This window comes from Aulonocara sp. 'chitande type north' Nkhata Bay, linkage group LG8, assembly GCF_057382095.1.
Source record: "Aulonocara sp. 'chitande type north' Nkhata Bay isolate Kocher_YH1m ecotype deep benthic linkage group LG8, A_spYH_male_GT1.1, whole genome shotgun sequence".
NCBI lineage: Eukaryota > Metazoa > Chordata > Actinopteri > Cichliformes > Cichlidae > Aulonocara > Aulonocara sp. 'chitande type north' Nkhata Bay.
Genome location: NC_141351.1, coordinates 19,140,170 through 19,161,686, shown reverse-complemented (window position 1 = coordinate 19,161,686; position 21,517 = coordinate 19,140,170). Strand labels below are relative to the sequence as shown.

Genomic DNA, 21,517 nt, shown 5'->3' with positions numbered 1-21,517 from the left:
AGTGTTGGTTGTGATTGTGAATGTTGTGATTTGGCCCGATATGAATTGAATTGAACATGACTCCATATAGGTGTTGTATTACTGAATAATTGGATCATTCTTGTCATTGTCAGTTTTTAGTAGTGGAGATATTTTTATGCTCTTTAATTTCTTGGATGATTTAATCTATTAAAAAATACATACTTTATTAGAAATAGATATGTTTTGTCTGTTAAAATGCAAAGTGAAAAGTAATTGGGTGGCTAAATTATTAAATGGACAAGAAATAAAACATATTGGCCAAAATTGGAGATATTGGAAGTAAAGAACTGTGCTGACTAGATGTAGATACTTTGTTTCCACCCCTGTGTTTATGTTTCTAATGGCACACTCATATTTGTTTGCATACTGCATTAAAAAAAGCATCTTCTCCTTTTAATGGTAATACACCTGCAGAATATGTGACCATGCAAACAAGGTTGAGTATTGTCTTCAGACAGTGAGTACTCCCTCCCACAGAGGCAGCTTCTAATCTTTTAATCTGCTAAGAGCATCCTATACGTCGTCTGTATTCTGCTGCTCTCTGTTGGTGACTGCAGGTAACCAGCTGTGACCAAATCATGCTGACCGTCATGTTGATCTATTTAATTAATTAAGTCCAGCAGTGACAGTGTGACTGTTCTGTGACAATGTAATCTGTAACAGAACAATCACGCTGCCACAGCTGTTCTCATAAGTACAGCTAACTTTTATAATCTGCCTCTTTCGATTTATTTTATTTGGATTCCAAATTTCATATTTTTTGGTGGCAAACTGGGTGCTTTGTAGAGCTTTAACTGAATGATTTCATTTACATTAGAAGCCCACAAGAGGGTGTCTTTCCATCAGTGATAATGCAGCAGGCGTGGCCTTCTCATTGTGGAATGAAGAGGAACTATATTGCTTGAGTTTCGTTTAATTAATCTGTTGACAATTTCTTTAAAAATAATTTAGACTTAGAAAAGAGAAAACTGTTTAAAAAATGACACCAACTTTTTGAAATTGTTAAGTAAATAACCTATTATTTACTTCCTTCCTCATAAAATAGTTTGCATGTAAAACATCAGAAACCATTTTCAAAAAGTTCATTCCAGGCAGCTGCTCTTTCAAAATGTAAAATATAACATGCATACAACGATATGACACAATAACTCTTATTGCTGTAAAAGCTGAGACACACTAAACAGATCGAATCAGTTATTAAAAAACAAATAAAATGAGAAAAAAATGGTCATTTCTAATTGGTGATTGAAATTCTTCCATCCCAGTGAGACATAAGAAAATATGCAGCAATGTTGGAGTTCTTGCTATTTAAATACTTAAAAAATACTAACCAAGCCCCCAGTCTCTCATATATGAGACTTGTTTAAAAATCAGTGCATTAACAACTGATGCTGAACATTAATTATTCATAAAGGAGTGGCACTTATGAATACATGCAAGATTCGAGGTGTTTATTAATTATTTAACGCGATAATGAACATGCAAGGTGTGATGTGGTTGCAGAGAGGCAATGAGTGACACGAGCTCTAATATTAGCCCGTTGACCTTGACGCTTCTGTCAATGGTCAGGGACGCTAGCTGCTATCACATCTCACTTTACACTTCACTATGGGCCTGAATAAATATGGCAGACAGAAAGAAAAGCAGAGAGAGAAAGTCAGAGAGAGAGAGAGCGAGCGAGAGGCCCGTGACTGGTAGATGTGTGGCCTGTTCAGAGGGGCATTGTTAGAGCTATGAGAGGACAATGCACTGCCCCCGCCCTGAATACTCGCCATACCAGCTGACCAGCCATTACCAGCACTGCTGCACCGTTACAATTCCTGCTGCTCGGACACACACAAACACGTACACACACGGCCTCAATCATAAGTTTGGTCTTACAAGGAAAAAACACACTGTGTGTATAACACTGGAGAGAGGAGAGAAACCAGGTGGGAGGCCAGCACCGCCTGACAAAAGGCTTAAGCTGAGGCATGCATGGGCACACAGACTGTGTCGCCACTATGCGTGTGTGTGTGTGTGTGTGTGTGTGTGTGTGTGTGTGTGTGTGTGTGTGTGAGAGAGAGAGAGAGAGTGGACGCGAACATGCGTGTGATTTACAACAAGTTAAGTTTAGACCCTCGCACCTATCTGTTTCTTCAGCAGTAACATTTCTCCTGCTGGAGCAGCAGCAGCAGCCGTAACCACCCACAAAGGACAAATGCAGCACTCACACCATCTTATTATTTCAGTGACAAAAGTCTTCAAAGCAGTGAACAGGAGAGGAGAGGAGAGTTTTCCACTGGAGGATGAGTACAGTACTACCAACAAAAAGCAATTAGAATATATACATATACTAATTAAGAGGCACCTCAATGTTCAATTTAGATCTTAGGGCTGTGTATTCTTAACTGATAAATATAATCTGTGTAAAACTGTAATCTGAAAAGAGAAAATCTGTCAATTTTGAATCTATTGGCCAAAATCTCCTTTCAAATAGGAAATTTTTGCTGCTTTTCTCTCTATAGGTGGCTGGATCAAGTGACCATTTCCTGACATTAAAAGCAATCAACATATCAATCATTAATAAATGCAATCAGCAGTGTTGGGAAGCTCTTCGTTCATTTATTCAAGTACTGTACTTGTGCACAGCTGTGAGGTGCTTATATTACTGATTTAACACCTGCATATGAAACACTTTTTTTATTTGACAGCTTCAGCCCACTTCAAGGTTATTTTTTATATACATGTATAGAATACACAGCTCAGAGTAAACCAGTGATTTCCAACATGTGTGGCTTGCGACTTCTTATGAAAGCAATGTTTCAGACATTTAGGAGCATTTAGGTTTCCCTTTAAACGTCTCTGATTAAAGGATCAAATGTAGGAATAAAAGTGTTGATAAAAGCTTAGATTTTTGCAGTTCGTATTCCATTAATCATCTCATGTCCCCTTAAGCTTATCTTAGAGGCTGGGACTCCCTGCTGTATAGGATGAATACTGCTGTTTTCAGTTGCTTCAGTCACAGTAATATCATGTCTGATCATTTGTCAGTCACAAAGGTCATTTTTCAGAATACCTATCTTTGAAGTTTTGATTTTAAGTATTACATTAAATCATGCACAACTTTTTTTCTAGTATTTTTACTGGCTATTATTTGGCAGTTTTACTTTTTATTTATTTCTATGTTGTCATTAGTTATTGTGATTGATTATTGTTGTGTACCATCAAAAATATAATATTTTCCATAAATGCCTTTTCCTGAAAATGTTTGTCAGCATAACCAGTTTGAGGAGGTGTTGGTGCCTGTGTTTAGTGAGACTGGGAGGTATACTGGGAGAGTATACCCCCCCCCCCCCCCCCCCCCCCCCCGTCTGTGTTTGTACTGGTGTACCGTTCAGTTCTGAACGTCACATCTGCTACCCCTGACAAAATATAAGCCGTGCTACCCATTACATAACGAAGGAAAAGGAAAATTAGTACTGAAAACTCGTGAAAACTAAACCAAAAATCGAACATATTTATAAGAAAACCTAAACTGTAATGAACAGATCTACTGAAATCAAAAGAAAACGAATCCAGTAAGGTAAGAAAAAGTACAATCGTCCTCTCTGCAGGACTTTAAGTTAAAAAATAATAATAATAAAGTGCATGAACCTCAAAACATTCAGATCCTGGGGGCGTACACCCTTCATGATTCGAGTGATGGACAGTAACTGTTGTAGAACAGGTGTGCATACCTATGCTGAGCTGTTTTATTGTTATTCAGTGTGTGTGTGTGTGTGTGTGTGTGTGTGTGTGGGGGTCAGGGAGAAAGAGGGGTGCTGCTTCTCAGGCTGCTGCTGCTGCCGAGGGGACGGGCACGAGCCTCCTCCTCCTCCTCCGCCCATCTCACAGATATCGGCTTCGCGCAGCACGCTCCCGATAGCCCACTCGTCTCGCTGCTGTACTGTAATCATATGATAGTGAGCCGATCCCCGCTGCAGAATACCCACACACCGGCGGACATAAGCAGAGGAGCCGCGGCGGATCAGACTAGTTGATGGTAAACTTGTAACCGCCGGAGACGTGCGCGGAGTCGGGCAAAGTGTCAAACCGAGCTGAACTCTCTCCCCGTACAGGAACTTTTTCAAACTCTGGAGAGTCGGGCAGAGGGGGAACCGTGTGGAAGAAGACAGGGCTCGCATACGAGATATTAACCGAGGGACAGTCGATTTTACAGGAGTTGAGAGTTGAATTTTCTCAGTAGGTGGAGAAGCGGTCAGCGGGTCGCGCTCGGCGGAGTCCTCTGGGATCCTCGCATCGCTTTTCGGGGCGTGTGTTTCTCCCCCTCAAAAAATAATAAATAAGAAAAAAGAAAATAAACCCTTCATCAAGTTTTCCCTGCTCGCTAGGTCACTTTATTGCTTAATCAAAAGCCATGGTTGGGGAGACAGAGGTGAAGGAGAGACCCAAGTCCAACCCGGACTATCTAATGCAGCTGATGAACGACCGAAAGGTGATGAGTTCCCTGCCCAACTTCAGCGGCATCTTCACGCATCTGGAGCGGCTGCTGGATGAAGGTAACCCCCGCATGTGTTTGAAGCTTTGAACTCTGTAGCCACTTGTCACACTACAGGGGGAGATGAGGCCATCTTCTCTCTCTGTCTCTCGTCCAGTTTAGTGGTCAGTGTTCATAAAACGTGGCCGTTATCGACTGACTTTATTGAATTAGTCATTAACTGAAGGAATTCCTCAGTGGCTCCTCAGAAACGTAACAGCAGTGTTACCCACATCACACAGTGGTAAATTATCCTGCTCACAGTCCAATAAGACTGTTTGGATATCAAAACATTTGCCGAGCTGTGAGTGTAAACCCACATTCTTGGCTTCAAATTGTGGATGTAGGGGATGTGTTTGTTGCATGAAGTCACATTTTAATTTGTTGAGAGAAGCAAAGCTCTCTCTCTCTCCCTTTCTCTTTCTCTCTCTCTCTCTCTCACACACACACACACACACACACACATTCACAGAGGGGCAGTTGGTGATGGGAACAAACAGACAGTTGTTAGTCTTTCCCAGTGACCTAATGCGCAGGCTTGTGTGAATGCTTGAGCCCATCCCTGAGCAGGAACGAGACTGTCACTGTGCAAAATATTTGATATCTGTATCTGGCTGCTTACACACCCTGAAGTCATGCTTTCTGCACAGAGGATCAATGCACCTGATTAGTTGTACTTGTTGATATGCAAGATAAAAGAGAGGAATCGCAAAGAGACACAGCTCAAATGTCTCTAGTTGCCACCAGCTATCAAGGCCTGTTTTTGCTGCGGTTGCTGCACATCAGGATCACAGAGGTCCCGACTTTGCGCTCTGTGACAAGTCTCGTGACGCAGCAAGGTTGTTCTCATATCAGACGACCTCTACAGCTCGGTAAAGAGGTCGAGTTAACATCTCTGGTTGTGTTCGTGTTAAGGACTGACAGCTGAGCGTATTCATCCCTCAGTGGCGATAATGTGACACCCATGGTTAGCATGAAAGACATTGTGCCATTCCCATTTTTGAGGCTGCCTGTGTCTTCTGCTTGAGTTATGTGGTCAAGCTGCTCAGACGTAAGGCCTCTATATCAGAAAAAAAAAGTTTATGTAAGGCATTGTCAGGCTACTTGACTCCTCCAAGGCTGCACTCTTGCCCAGTCTATATATAAAGTCCTATGACAGGCTGAAGTGTTAAGATAAGGCCTGCTGCAGCTCCCTGCTTTGTCTTTTTCTCCTTGGACTTTCTTGTTCTTCTTTCACTTCTCATTTTCCTCGAGCTACTTTTAACTCAAGTGTGACAAAAGCCGTGTTTGTCTGCACAGATTTGTTTGTGTGCTTGCTTTAATAGTCACTTCTGGTGTCCAATAGGTTAGAATTGGTCATTAGGGGATCATCGGTGTCACTGCGGCAGTGGCTGTAATTATAGCGTCCTACTGTAGTTATTACGGTCAGACTTATCACTCTCAGAGCAGGGAGACGTGCCTGTCAGCGTGCTTAGGTCAGATGATATTTGCGCCTCAAGGCAGTTATTCTGCCGTGTGTGTGTGTGTGTGTAAGTGTGTTTGTCAGTGTGTGAGTTCAAACCAGGGGTCTGTGTGTATGTGTCACATATGTGTTTGTCTGCTCCAGTACCAGTTATTATTGTGCTAGTGTGTCATTACAAAGGCATCAGAGGCTAGCATTGGTCATCGAGACAGCACTAAACAAACACACAGGCAGACAAACATAGTCTGTTTTATAACGGTGCTTCTGTAGCAAACCCCAGCCACAGATTAGACCTTTTAAGAAATTAATTTTTACACTTAAGTCAGCTGTTCTGGTTTTTCAGTGACTGCGTATGCTAATATGTTTTATAGTCTCTTCTGATGTTTCGTCGAGCTGAAACGTTTCAGAAAATCATTCGGGATCTATTTTTAAAGTTAATTTTAAAGCCAAATTCATTGATTGTAACTTATCCAAGTGATATTTGGACAAAACAAGATATTCGTACACAAAAAAAATGCTGATAAGTGAAAAAAGCGATTACAGATTAAAATTCTTGCTAATACTAGTATTAATACTAATACTTACTCATATTGCTTTATAAGATACCTTTTCCATATTTGCCTCTGAACGACTGCCCTGCACAGGACCCTCATTGACTGGTAGGTCACTAAGGCCCCCAGTAACTTCTGTTTTTCACTCGCATTATTTACACAGCGATCTGATCTATAGTTGTGTGTGTGTGTGTGTGTCACACAGAAAGAAATAGACAGGAGGCTGTCAGAAATGGAGGACACCTTATTGCAAAGCATTCAGATTTTACATTGTGGTGCAGAATGCTTGTCTCCTGCCTGTTTATCTGTCAGAGCTTCCTTTAATTCTGGCGACGGTGAGTCATCGTCCTAAGAAACGGACAGAAGAGAAGAAAGAAATGTGAAACTTGCTGTCCCCCTCCTCCATGGACAGACTTTCATAGTTCCTCCTCCTTTCTCTCTTTCTCCCCCCCCCCCCCCCAAAGAAATTGGCAGGGTACGCAAAGACATGTACAACGACACGCTGAACGGCGGCATGTTCAACGGACGGGACATGGAGGAACTTCCCGAAGCTGTCGGTCCCGTGGCTCAGCTGCAGGAGAAGCTCTTCGTGCCTGTCAAAGAGTACCCAGATGTGAGTGGGCAAATCAGTGACCTTTGACCTTTCTGTTTACTTTTCACTGTTGTCGCTTTATCTCTTCTTAGTGCAGAAAGGATGCCAGAAAATCAGCGTGGCTCCTGATCACAGGGACATTTTGATTTAGATTTCATCTAAAAGCTGATTTCATTCTGAGATCATCTTTGTCTACACCCAGTGATGTAATCTGAACTTAAAATAGATCAATAATGAACCATAGCCAGTGGGTCCAATGGCATATAAATGAATAATTTGCAGGAATATCTCGGTTTGTTTACTCCAAAAGCCAATATTGTGATGTAAATCTCCCCACTGTGACGCTGTTTTCACCTTTAGGTTTATACCATAAATATTTACAGGAGCTCAAAACAGTGGATTAAGATTTTCCACCAAATATAAAGACAAGTGCACTGCAGCGAAGAGACTTTACCATCCAGCACATCCCTGCTCACGCCAAGTACAGCTAAGCTAAGCACTTCAATATGAGTTATGCTGATCCAGATTGAACGACTCACATGATTTTCTCCACGCATCAGCTCGCCAAATTACCAAATACAATGACAGGCTGTCCTCGCTCACATGACAAGAGACTAACAGGACACATGCAGGACTACATTGGAAAATGGTTGAGATCAGGGTTAAATTTAGAGAGGAGTGTGCACACAAACCTGGATTTGTGTGAGTGTAGGTGAAAGTCGAGGGTGACCTTAGAGGTTGAAATATGTTGCAGCCATTACTCAAGTTAACTTCTGGTTAAACTGGAGGGAAGAAAAGGTGGAAGAAGCTGGACAGTTGTTATCAGACAAGTGGATAAAGACAGAGCAATAGGGAATAGTGGCAGAAAAAAAAGACACACACACACAAACACACACAGGGGGGCAGCTGTCCAGTTAATCACTCAGTCTTAGTGACAGATAAGGTTAAGAGAATGTCGCTATCCTGTCATGCCACGAGCACCAGCCAGCACCCATATAATGAGCTATTTTTGTCTCTCTTAGTAACACAAACACATCGCAGATGCACAAACCTCAAAGGCACACTCGCTCGTACAAATACTGGCACATAGTAACGACACAGTTTTGGCTTGCAGTGCGCATCAAATCATTTCTTCCTTCAGCTCTGTTTATATCTGTGTGTTTCGCTCTTTTGCGCAGTTCAACTTTGTTGGGAGGATCTTGGGCCCACGTGGACTGACGGCCAAGCAACTGGAAGCGGAAACCGGCTGCAAGATTATGGTGCGAGGAAAGGGCTCCATGAGAGACAAGAAGAAGGTAAACGCACCAAGTAACGCTGAAGATACGTGTGTTTTATCATCACATTTAGGACTGTTTTCGTACATCTTCACGTTATCTTTTTTAAAAGTGAGTCTGATATACTTTTCTCGATTTTCAGTCATCTCTATCCACAGGTTCAATGATGGGGTTAATTTTAATAGGTCATACCATTGCACCAAAAATGCAACTGCTTGGTTGGTTTCTCTTCTTTGATCTGTGAAATTCTAATTCTGGTTGCGACCTTTGAAGCTCCAACCACCTGCTGATCAAACCTTCTGTTTCTGAGGGGCAGCCAATGAGAAGAAGGCTAGCTAAAAGGAGCCTTAAAGGGAGAAGAGTTAAATGAGCTGTTTAATGCAGAAGATGACCTGAAGGGTCTACATAAATAGCTAGTATAAGAAGGATTACTTTGCATGGTGAATCAGGCAAAGCTACTCTACTAGAATCTGACAGCATGGAGGTGGGAGTGAGCAAATATATTTTGGGAAATATGAATTTGAAAGACTATTGATGAAGGGAACTGGTATAGAATGATTGCACCTCCAATCTTTCCACCTCAGATCCATTGTTCACTTGTTTTTTTACATATTAAAGAAAATGATATAACATTTTAACAAGTGGGGCCCAGGTAGGTGGATTTTATTGCCTCGGGGCATTGCAAAGCTGGCTGTTTTCCTCTCTTTTCAGTCTGCAGCCAATCTAAGCTTTTAGCTGTGGCAGTGATGGTATTCTCTTCATGTAACTCTGGAAGAAATCAAATCAAAGTGTAATAGTGTTTCATGGCAGGTTTACATTCCTTTTAGCTTGAAAGTCGACTTGGAGAAACTCTGGCTGAGGCAAGACATTACTGTCAAAGCTTCATTTTTGGTGTGTTTCCTATAGATCTTAGTTTTAGATGCTTTACAGCTCAACAATGAGATGAATCTGAAAAGCCTTTACACTCCTCCAGAGATTTAAAAACTGCTAAGACTTGCTTTGTAACTTGTTAACAGTACCTGTGATTTGGAGAAAGAATGTTTTAACCCACCACACACTGAAACATGGCTTAAAATTGTAGAAATCTATATGATATATAAGCTGAGTGAATCATCAAGCATCCCCATATGGAAAAGAAATAGAAAAACCTTGCATCAGATGTGGCCTACTTCATATAGTGAATCATATAAGGCTTATATGATTCACTCATGAAAGTGTCCACTTTCATATATTGTTTTAGTAAGTATCCAAAACATACAAGTTTCATTTATATAATTTTTCTAGGGATCTTATATCTGTTTTCACACAAGACAGATACAAACTTTATAAGATTTATATATATCTTTTCCATGTGGGTCTATATAATTCTAAATGAAAAATGTTTATATTAGTAAGTGTAATTTAAAAAAAATATGTTATTTTGTGGTTTAGATGATCTTAGTGTCTAACCTTTAACGAGTAGCTTAATTTTATCCATGTTCAGCAGCATGCACGATTAGCTTCTATGTTCAGGACATTGGGGACGTGTGATAGATATAGAGAGCGAGGCTGAAGTGGACGAAGAGAGACGGGTTTTTCCAGGCCCAGAATGGGACTTCTGAGGTCGTGGGGGGGGAGACAACAATATACGCACATGTGGTTCATGCACAGGAGAAACAATGAGTCCTTTTTCCTTCACTTCATATTTTATTTGCATGTAAAACTCCAAATTAAAAATACCCAAATTTCCCCCTATGCAGGAAAAACCCTGACAGAGAGCAACTAGATGTAACAGTTTTGGAAATCTCGGGGCCTTACTGGGTGAAATGATTAAACTGACGCATAGTTATGCATGACTTTTTGACCACTCTGCCACATCTAGCCACAAACACAGTTTAATGTTTCTCCGAGACCATGATAATTGTCATCCTAACGAGCTGACGTGCACGCAGAAGCAGACCATGTATCCCATGATGGGTCAAAGAGCTGAAAGACAGAAAGAAGGGCGGATAGATAAATAAAATGTAGGTTATATATAATTTTCTAGCTAATTGGAAAAGGCAGTGAGTTGAGATGAGTTGGCTCAGAAACTGAGAGACAGATTAAGTGGGAGCAAATCTATCTATCTATCTATCTATCTATCTATCTATCTATCTATCTATCTATCTATCTATCTATCTATCTATCTATCTGTCTGTCTGTCTGTCTGTCTGTCTGTCTGTCTGTCTGTCTGTCTGTCTCTGTCTGTCTGTCTGTCTGTCTGTCTGTCTGTTCCTTCTCTCAAACTGAGTTTTGCTGCTCCGTTTTTCTTTCCTGTCCTGGTGTTCGGTCCATCTGTCCTCCCTTCCTCTCCCCTGGTGTCTGCTGTTGGACGGAGTCGGCTCAAGCTTTCCAAACGGCAGGTGGAGCAAGTCCAGCATTCCACCCCCCTCCCCAGTCACTCTCTCTCTCTCTCTCCAGAACATTCCCTACCCTGCACGCCCCTCAGTCAGAGACTCACACATACAGAAACACACAGAGACAGAGAGGGAAGGAAAACAGAGACACAGTGGGAGGCAACTGGGGGAGAAGGGAGAAAGATGTTGACTTTTAGTGCTCTTCAAAAATGATACATCTCACTTGACAAAACAGCCACAGAGGACACAATCTGCCGGAATGCCACACTGAGATCTCGGAATTTCTGTTTTAACTGTAGCTGCACCTCGCAGTTATCTTCACTGGGAAAATAGTCTATTTATAATTTGTAATATCTGGCAGTCAATTCTGAAAAACAAAATTACGATTCTGAAGTTGTGTGAAGCTTCACTCAGAGGATTAGCTCTGAAGGACAAGCTTGCTCATTCTTTCCTCGGAGTCAGATGATGAGATTGCTATCACTTTCATTTCTGTATAACAAATTTGAAACTGAAGAGGGTTCACTTATCTTGGCATGAAGACTGAAAGGAAAGAAGCAAGCCTGGCAACTAAACTGTGCATAGTCAAGAAATGTTTCCTCACATAAGCCACGAATTTGCCATTTTGTCAAACTTTTGTTGTTTGGTTTGTTACTCGGCGGATTTTGTTATTCTAGGCTCGACCCAGATCGCTTGTTTCCCTCCCCTTGCACTACACTGCGAGTGTCGTGTCTGCTTGTTTATTCAAGTTGCTGCAAACAATGTGCTGCTCCTCTATGCACCGCTGTGCTTGAAGCTAAGGCTAACATCAACAACAACAATGGCAAACCAAAGCATTTGAAAAAAGGAAATTTGTACTGACAGAGTTGCTGGAGGAAAAGTTGTAGGCAAAGCTGTAGCGGTTGATGCTGGGGGCGGACGTGAATTTCCACAGCAGTCCCATTCACATGCTGTTTTATTTAGTTGAAAACCAAGAATGTTCCTGTCAGACTTGAGTGGAAAAGATCTCTGGTGAACCATGAATGCCTAAGAAAAATCTGAAACCTTTGCTCAGATATTTTAGTCTAGACCAAGGGTATCAAACATGCAGCCCGGGGGCCAGAAGCAGTCCATCAAAGGATCTAATTTGGTCCAATAGGTGGATTTGCAAAGTCTGAAAAATAGTTGGAAGTTCAGCAAAGATACTTACTACACAGGAGAAGGAACCTGCTGTGTGAAAGTAAAGAGTATGTGTATCTGCAAATAAGTTGTGTAAATCTTAAAAAGTACACTAGTATTGTTGCAAGTGAAGAGTTTGTGGCTCTCCACTGTAATCTCTTAATTTCTTATCCACACAGAGTGAGTATAGGCTTACATGTGGAGTTGAACTGAAATCGCACCTTGTCTTATGACATCTCATGCTGCTCATCATCCATTTTCTAAATGGATCACTTATTAAATGTGAAAATTATTAACCAAGATCTATGTCTTGCTTTGTCTGGCAGATTTTTAAAAGAATGGGGTCAGTGTTCAGCTTTTAGGAGGAAATCTCCAGAATGTACTTATTTACATCACTAAAGAAAGAGAAAACTTTGGAGTGTCAGAGTTCTGGTATTTTCTTTTAATAAATAAAGTTTTAATGTAATGTTTTTACTAGTATGGCTGACCGAATCACCCAACAGATTTTGCCAACCCAGGTGTCCATGTGAGGCTGACGATAACAAGCTTATTCCCAAACAGACTTTCTTCAAATTGCTTGAATTACATGATAGGAAATTGCAATTCACCGTTTTCAGTTACATGACTGGCGCCTGTTCCAACATACTGGACACACTCCATTAAACTCCAACACAAGCCTGTTGGTTTTTCCATCTGTTGTGAGCCTTAAATATTTAGATGATCTTCCCAAAAAATAAAAGATGTGTAAACAAACTGCAAGTTTTGGGTACCTGCAATCCATATACTGCATCTGTCACAGCATTTCACTAAAAGCTGTGAAGTCTGTGCCAGAGCTCAGCATTTGCAGTGTTTTACATATGTGTTGTGGGTTATACCTTCTTTTGGAAGAACAGCAGTTTTACGTACAGTTTATTCAATCTGAGCCAACATTTATGACATTTGGGAGATGAGACAGGAAAAGGACTTGTTCCTTGTCAAAGCAATAGTAAGGACTAGTTAAGGGAAGCATGCCATCTAACATGGATTGGTTGTTGTTAGATTGAGAGTCATTGTTCTGGGGCATTAAAAACAAGGCAGTAATATTTTGAAAAGGTTACATGACGTTTTTTAATCAAAACCCATGTCTGATGTCGGTTTTAATGACCCACCATTGACAGAGTTGCTGTGATCAATTGGTTTGCATAGCTGCACTCTGCTCTTCCCTATCAGTTGCGAAAAAAACGAGTAGCTCATTAGTGCATCCGAAAAACCGGCTATCGGGCATTTAGGCAAAACAAAGCTGGTAAAAAAATAACTCGGGCAGTGTAAGAAAGCTTTGTGTTGCCCTCCAGGTGGGCCCTTGTATAATGATGTGTCACATGAAAACTATGAATTATCTGTAACACACAAAAGCAGATAATGGAGCTATTTGGAACACAGATGCATCCAAAACATGTGTGTAACCAGGTTTACCAGGAAACCGACAAATGCAATCAGCTGCAGTGTCGTTGGTGTTTTACTTGACAACGACTTCATAAGCGTTGATTTATTAGTCATTTCACTATCAGTTTTAACGAAGTGACAGAGCAGGGAGAAGGGAAGAAAGGAGGTGTTAAAGACAAAAGAGATTTAGGGAGATGTTACACAAAAACTCGAGAGTGCAAAACCTTCAGTTCAGTTCAATGCAACACCAATCTTGTGTAACCACTGAAGAACAGCACGTTGTTCCACGAGTTTGATACGCCTCCCGAGTTGCATTAGACAACCTTGAGCCTTGTGTGTAGTTTGAGGGCGAACCAGAACCAGAGCCAAAGAAGAAAGAAAAGTGAAAATCCTGTTCCCTCTCCGTAGCAAAAGGACCGAGGTTGTGTGTGGTGCATTCAAAAAAGAGCTTCTTTTTTTTCTTAAACTGTTTGTGTGTTTCAGGAGGAGATGAACCGAGGGAAGCCCAACTGGGAGCACCTCAGCGAGGACCTCCACGTCCTGATCACAGTGGAGGACACACACAACCGCGCCAAGATCAAACTCCAGCGGGCCATCAACGAGGTCAAGAAACTTCTCGTGCCCGCTGTGAGTATCAGTATAGCGTTTTACGTACAGAACCGAGGGAAAAACTGTGTGACTGGATCAGAGTTCGCTGTGTTGGTATGCATGGAAGGGGGAAGGGGGATTGTCAGACCAAAAGTGTGTGTGTATATGTGTGTGTTTGTGCCTTTTTTTGTGTGTGTCTCTGTGTGTATGAGAGAGTATGTGTAAAGGGTTAGGGTAATTAGGGAACACGCATAAAGGGGTTTCCATGGAAACCCCGGGTTGTTTGAAAGGCTGAGGGAATGAATGGAGAGTCTGTTCACTCGTTCTCCCCACTCCATCACTGCTTTCACTCGTTCACAACTCACTTGATTCCCAACTACTGGCTACAGTATTCCTTTTTCTCCATGTTTTTTCTTTTTTTTTTTGTCCACACAAGAGAACATTTTGATTGCACTCCTCAACATTTCTCACATTCCCCAGCCCACCTACTGCCCCCCTACAGACTCACATAAACGTACACAGTGATCACACTGGAACATTGCGCACACACGGGCATATAGACACAGGGACACACACACCAATACTCTAAATTATCCCGTGTTTGACACATAACCACAAAGGCACATATTTCGAAATCACAAAGCCTTTCCTTTTTCATCTCTGCATTATTTGCAACAATAGAAACAGAATGAAAAGCCCAGCGGGAGGGGGGGGGTCTATTGCAGCAATCAGCCGTCACTTCCCGTTCCGTCACAGCACGGTACACGCCAGCCCTCAGCTTTAAAGTATGTGAGGAGTGTGTGAAGGCAGTCAGGAGCTAAAACACCTGTTAATCTATGGTTGTGCATGTATGTGTGTTTGTGTGCAGGATAACGTCAATGATATGTGTTAGTTTAACCCAGCTGACCTTCCTCTCGAAATGTAAATCAGTCAAGCTTTTCACCACGCTGTAACTAGAGCTAAGAAGCTAGCGTCACTGACACTGAATATGTCTTGTGTGGTGGGGCGGCTATGTTCAAGGTCTGCTCGGCTTCGTCACAGGCAGTGTTTAAGATCCCCGACGTTTTTCCCTTTAGAAAACATTTAGCATACTGTAAGATTTGATGACTTCTTGAAGGGAATCTGACAAAAGTTCATTCATTTGCTTGTGAATTGGTCAGTGACAGTCATGGCTAAGGAAGCTGATTGTGCTGCTCTGCTTGCATGTGCTGGTGTAGGCTGAGGGGGAGGACAACCTGAAGAAAATGCAGCTGATGGAGCTGGCCATTCTCAATGGGACCTACAGAGACGCCAATGTCAAGACGCGTAAGGATGACATCATAGATACATGTGGAGGAGGGTTGGTGGGTGACAAAGGAAGGGTCTTGGTACAGGAGTCCACTGTATATATGAACAATGCCTCTGTTTCTCCTTTTAAATAGACTGTTTGTTCTCCCTTCTTCTTCTCTGTCTATTGTATGTGCACTTTGTGTGCGCTCACATGTGGGTGTGTGCTCAGATTTTTCATTATTATATGTTTGTGTGCTTTACAGCCACCGCTGCCTTTCCTCTAGCGACCCCTCAGGCGCCTCGGATCATCACAGGCCCGACGCCCGTCCTGCCCCCCACCCTGCGCAACCCCGCCCCTGTCACCACACCTACACTCATGCCTCTGATCCGTCAGATCCAGAGCTCCACTCTCGTGCCGGGAGCCAATCCACATCCGGCGCTGGTGCAGCAAGGGCCCGAATCTGGAATCATCTACACGCCCTATGAGTATCCCTACACACTCACGCCCTCCATATTGGAATACCCGATTGACTCAACTGGAGTATTAGGTATATAAAAATGGAAAGTCCTGCACTGTCATGCGTAGTCAATGGATGTATTATGAGAACTGGATACTGGACTCCAATAAAAGTTTCTTACCAAACATTAGAAAAGAAAATCCTTCCGTAAGGGTTTCTTTTCCTTGCCCTTCCCATTTACCCCCAAAATTTCACACTGAAATACTGAACAGGGCCACAGCAAAGTTCTGCACTAGCATCACCAAACCTACATTTATAGATTTGTGGTTAGCAGAGTCATATAAAAGTGCACATTATTATTTTACTACATTTAATTTAAAGATAAGATTATCACAGTGTAGCTCACCGTGCAGTGCTGTCAGAGGTGCTGCTTGGGGCTCCCGGCCCCAGGGCTGACGAACTTTAAACTACAGCAATGGAAATGTGCATCCTTTATGATGACAGTAGGAGAGACCTGACCTCCCTAACAGGGCCTCTCCTGACTCCACTCACTCCCCTTCTACTGTGGCACGCATGAATCTGTTTAAACAACCCTACTAACGACTCAACGAAAGTGTCCCTCAGAATATAATGCTAATTGCTAGTCTAGCTTTAACGCTGGTTAACGGACACTTAAATAACATAACTTCCTCAAGCATCAAATAATTTGTTTTGTTTACTTTGATGTTTGCCATTTGTTATCGTAGCTAGCAGAGCAGCCTGGTGTGTCCAGATCTGCTGGCCATGACGTGACAGTTGAATGTGAGTTGGGAAGTCTGTTTACAATTTACTTGTTAATGTAGCCTGCAGGCTAGATGAACGTAGAAGCTAATAGTTACAGTATTAAAACGTCATAATCAGTCAGCTTGGTGCTGTTGCAAAAATAAAAATTAGATTAATGTGTTACCTGTTTGTTTTACAGGACTGCTGTTGGTGTTGTATCAGATTATTTAGTTGGAGAGGCCCTGTTGTGAAATTTTGTCCAAGGGCTAAAAAGATTCTATAATCGCCACTGGACACTATCACTATACAGTTACAATACAGCAATTGTACCAATCTTGATGCATTTCAAGGCAGTTAACTACGATAAATCGTGATAACTGTGTTTCTAAACCCTTTCAAAAGATAAAAAGCAGGAATAAATTATTTATTCACTGCACTTTAGCGACAAAGTTTTCAGTTTAACTTAATTAAAGGGCCCAGTTTGCCACAGGGACAAATTGGTTACCATATCCAGTTCTTGTAATACATCCACAGCATATATAGATGCATGCAGAAGCTCATTGCTGGGCTAACAGTCCCTTCTCCCTGTGTTTTTGCAGGTATGGCTTTCCCAACCAAAGGCTAAGCGATAGCAACCCTTCCTAGCACACACACGGACTGGCTTGCAGAGACCCCTCCTCCCCTTTCCTCCTCCTCTCCCTCCCATCCTCCTACACACTTATCCCACAGAGCAAACATGCAAAGTTTGCTTATACTTTAGGATGACAGATTCCTCAACAGTCATTATGTAGTCAAGTGTCCATTCCTGTTAATTTCCTCTTTGTATTAGCACACTAGTGTTGTGGTGTGACAGCTATTTAACTTTTTTTAATAGTTCAGCTTCCGCTTGTAATTTTTTAACCTATTTTAGTGAACCCATAGATATTTTAGAGCTGCTGTTTGTGATTTAACCTATGTTAAAGCTTATTTTGATCACAGAGCTATATAGAGTGACTTTGCTTACAGCTGATGTTGAATCTACTAGTGAAGCTTAATGAGAAATTAGTGGTTTGGTTTAATATTTTCTTTAGAGAACAGAAGACCACAAAACAACAAAAGATTCTCTCTCTTAGAAGCGAGATGTGTTTGACTTATTTTCACCCTCAGCCTTGAACACTTTGTAAATTCCTGGTTTCACTGATGTTGGTGCCATGGGTGGACTGTCTGATGTCTTTCTGATGAGTAACCTTCTGTGTTCTGTTTTGGCGATGCCAATGGCTGTTAGCAGGTGCCATGACCACTAAGGTACGACGCCACGACAAGAGAATCCATCCTTACCAAAGGGTAGTGACCACAGACAGAGGTTAGTTAGCTCACCAGCCACTTTATGTGTATGTGTATCTGTATGTGTGAGTGTTAGCGTGTGTGCATGCAGACCAATGGACCAATTTCAGTTTACATGTGTCTGTAATATGGCATGCCTAAATAAGAAGTAACTGTGTCAGGCGAAAAGGTCACAATGTGAAACAGTATTTGTTGCAGTGAAAGTGAAATAAGTGAGCGGATTGGGAGGAACCATGTTAGGGGTGACAGCTGCAGCGGTTATCTGTGCTCGCCTGTTAACTTAAACTGGATGGCTCTCAGGCCGGGAACCTCTCAATTAGAATGGATCGTTCCATTCATGTGACTCGGTCCTTGTGACTCTGGATTCGGAGTCCTCTCTCAGAAACTTTTTTTTTTTTTGTTGTTGTTGTTGTTTATCTCTTCAGTACTACTTTTGACCCTGCAAATACTGTGGGAAACATATTTATACCCAACTTCATTCCACTAGATTCCACAGATATTTTTTTATTACTGATGAAATCCTGTGTTACGCCCACTTACTACATGACACTTAAACGGATTTTCTTTCTTCTAAAGATCTTTCAATTCATGGCGATCTTTAGTTTTTACTACTAAAACACAGCGTGTGATAACTACTGAAGTCTGTGTTACAAGCTCTTTTGTACGAAATACTGTTGTTTGTGGTCTTATCGGTCGCCCACTGGACTTTATCATTGGGGCTGTTTACATCTTTCATTTATTTCCTAGCCAGAGTGGTGCTGTTACCATGTATTTAGCTGCAAAATAAATTTGTATATAGGGATTTTAAGTAAGGATTTAAGTGCTTATATAAAGCTTATGGAACAAGATCGCTTGGAAATACTTGTAGTTTGTTTTTGTTTTTTTTTTAGTTTGTAAATTTTTATTTTTGTTTTTATGGTATGCTTTTTATAGATGAAGTGTCTCCATGTAAAACTTTATTCAAAGTGTGTAGCTACTACTGTTTTAGTCACCGCGAAGGTGGCAATGAAGGCAGTGTTTTGCTCTGTGTATTTAAGATGAGGTGACCTTCTCGATTCACGGGCCTCGTGACTGTTTTATGCAATAGAAATGGACTTAGCTAGCTACAATATATGTGTGTGTGAGCGGTGGCGCTCTTGTTGTACACAATGGACAAAAAAACACTAAAAGGCAATAAAGATGACTATTGAAAAAAAAACAACATCTCTAAGGAAAACCAAAGCCTCTAAATTCTTGCAGATAGACTTGTCTATTGTGAAACTGTTTCTTAAGTCCCTCTAAAATCACCATCTCTTAACCTCTCATTGCTGTCTCTTACGGTGCCTCTTTGCTTACTGTAGTTTTTAGGCGCTCTTCTAATACTTCATAGCAAATGGATCAAACCATAATCAATAATCAGTTAATCACCAAGATCTTATGCCTGCTGCTAAACATGAGCTCCACTTGTGAGTAAATGAAAGTTTTTCTGAGGCCTGAGCACTTTTTTCCTTGGACATAAAGGTCACTCTCTCACCCACATGAAACCATGCCGTCTCCCTCTCTGTCCATGGTTTCACTGTCTGTCTGTGCTAGACGTAGCCCAGCTAGCATGAGTAGTATCACTATAGCAGCAGTCTCATGACAGGAGGGGCGCCTCCTAAACCTCAGCCCTGCTAACGCATTCATGAGCACATGTGAGCATTGCTAACCAGCCATTCCTTATGTCAACACCCAGAGGTTGATGTAAGTTTGCGCGAATGGTTATGCGGAGCTCATGAAGGTGTTGTGCAGCTCTTGTGTAATGCGCCTCCTGCTGTGTGACTGCAGTAGATCTGCCTTGTTGTCATCCCGACGCCACTAGCTGACACTAATCTCTCTTCTATCTTTTTTTCTTTTTATGTCCCCCCTTTTATGTGCCCTTTTTGTTTCCTTTCCACGTCTGTCCGTCTCTGTCCGTCTAACTCTAGCTGCCACGGCAACTAACCCATGACCCCTTGACCTTCTGACCTTTCCGTCCACTGATGACCCACCCATCTCTGCCCGCTGGCGCGCTCATTGGCCCGCGGCCCTGCCACTCCCCCAAGCTCAGCCAACCAGAGACCAGAACATTGGGAGCAACCCAGCTGCTTCTGTTTAACCAACCAACCAGACGACAGCGATCATGGGAATAAACCTCAGGACCCCGCCCATCACCGAGTCCTAACCCAAACTTTACCAAACGTGCCTTCTTCCGATAGCCCAAAGCCAGTCGAAATTACAACCTTAAGCAGTAGACTTTACTGAGGATGGGCCACAAACTGGTGAAGGGCTCCTAAATAACCCCCGGCTGTGCCACACTGTCTCTCTGAGCTGCCATGCCTTCAGTCCATTTGATGCAATAATAATAACATGGTAACTAAACTGATAATGGTGATACTTATCCAGCACAGAAACCCTCCATAAATACTAAACTGACGGAGATATGTTGGTGTTTTGATACATTTTTTTCCTCAGCGGGCACCTCTCTTACCTTATTCACATTATAACATTTATAATTCATTTACAAATGCTCACGTATTGTCATGCTTTCCTTTTAAAAAGACGGTTCCAGATATGCATTTGACAGGTCAGATACTGCACAGCACGTACCGTCAAAAATGTCTCTTACTTCCTCTTGGTAACACATAAAATGCCAACGTGGAGCTTTTTAAAAAAAACTTCTTTCATTATAAAGCGACAGGTGCTCGATGGGGAAAAAGAACAAACTGGAATCCAAAATGCCAAAGTATCTCTGAGTGTTTCCTAATAGGTAACGTGTCTTTATACTGAGACGACGCATACAGGACGAATGCCAAGCCTGTGCAGTATGAATACACACATAAAGGGGAGGGAAGGTTGAACTCCTTTTGTCAAATTCTCGAGGACTTACACAACGATGCCTTTTTTTTCTCCACACTACAGTATTCAGCGAGCTTGAACAACAGTGCCTTTATTTATTGAGCAATGGAACAATGTTACACCTAAATCTTTTACTATGGCATCATGGCATTGTGCCCAGCTTGGTATTATATCATCTCCATTTTTACGACTTTACATCCACGGCTCTTCTCAATTCAAATTACGGTGCCAAGAGAATAAATAAAAATAATAAAAGGTGGCTCATTTGAATTAGAAGTGCAGCGCAGTATCGAAGCTACGTCTGAAATGTTTATGTGAGGTTCGGACGCCTCCGTAGAACAGTGTTACATTTTATGTCTTTGTTTTATTGTTTCTTTTGGGTGATTGTGCTGCTGGAGATGAAGTCGTCCTTATGTCTCTGCATGTGTTGTTTTTTTTGTTTTTTTTCGAGGGTGTGGTACGGTTTTACAAACACGCGCACACACACACACAAGCCAAGTGATGCCTTGATATAAGAGAAAACATGCATTCGTAACATCTGTAACAAGTTTATAATGTATTTTTATATCCTATTTTGTACGTGAAAATAACATTAAATGACCTTTTCAGATGAGAACATTATGCCTTATTATGGAGAATAATTTGATAACTATCACTATCCTTCATGTGTCATAAGTAATCATGTCACAATGTCCTGATAAACTGGAGTCTCTGATGTTCTCTGTATTAACTTGAGCCTCCTTTGCTTGCCTTCTGTGCCTTTTTGTATACTATGAGTGTGACAATTAACAGTGTAGTACAACATTAATCTACTCTTCAGTGCCAAGTGTAGGTTACTAACTGTTACCACTTCTGTGATTATTAACCTCTTTAATGGTATCTGTCTCTGC

General features: G+C 41.7%; 1 protein-coding gene across 7 annotated transcripts; it reads left to right on the top strand.

The window, feature by feature from the left end:
* Window positions 1-3,912: 3,912 nt before the first annotated feature.
* Window positions 3,913-21,243, top strand: qki2 (QKI, KH domain containing, RNA binding 2). Of its 7 annotated transcripts, none has more exons than XM_086304130.1 (9): window positions 3,913-4,562; window positions 7,018-7,166; window positions 8,324-8,440; window positions 13,855-13,998; window positions 15,177-15,264; window positions 15,492-15,776; window positions 17,024-17,047; window positions 17,716-17,790; window positions 19,718-21,243. In XM_086304130.1, exons 1-9 carry the CDS (start codon window positions 4,421-4,423, stop codon window positions 19,738-19,740), a joined length of 1,047 nt encoding a protein of 348 aa, XP_086160256.1. In that variant the 5' UTR covers window positions 3,913-4,420; the 3' UTR covers window positions 19,741-21,243. The 7 variants fall into 7 exon arrangements, with proteins under 7 accessions (XP_086160256.1, XP_086160254.1, XP_086160258.1 ...); XM_086304128.1 differs by having other exon boundaries at window positions 17,713-17,790; XM_086304132.1 differs by lacking the exon at window positions 17,024-17,047.
* Window positions 21,244-21,517: the final 274 nt, after the last annotated feature.

Excerpts from the sequence above, each read along its gene's own strand:
- qki2 (XM_086304128.1), top strand. The coding sequence starts at position 4,421 with ATGGTTGGGGAGACAGAGGTGAAGGAGAGACCCAAGTCCAACCCGGAC. Across the intron at positions 13,999-15,176 it reads AGAAACTTCTCGTGCCCGCT|GCTGAGGGGGAGGACAACCT; the intron begins GTGAGTATCAGT and ends GTGCTGGTGTAG. Across the intron at positions 17,791-19,717 it reads GGTAGTGACCACAGACAGAG|CTGCCACGGCAACTAACCCA; the intron begins GTTAGTTAGCTC and ends GTCTAACTCTAG.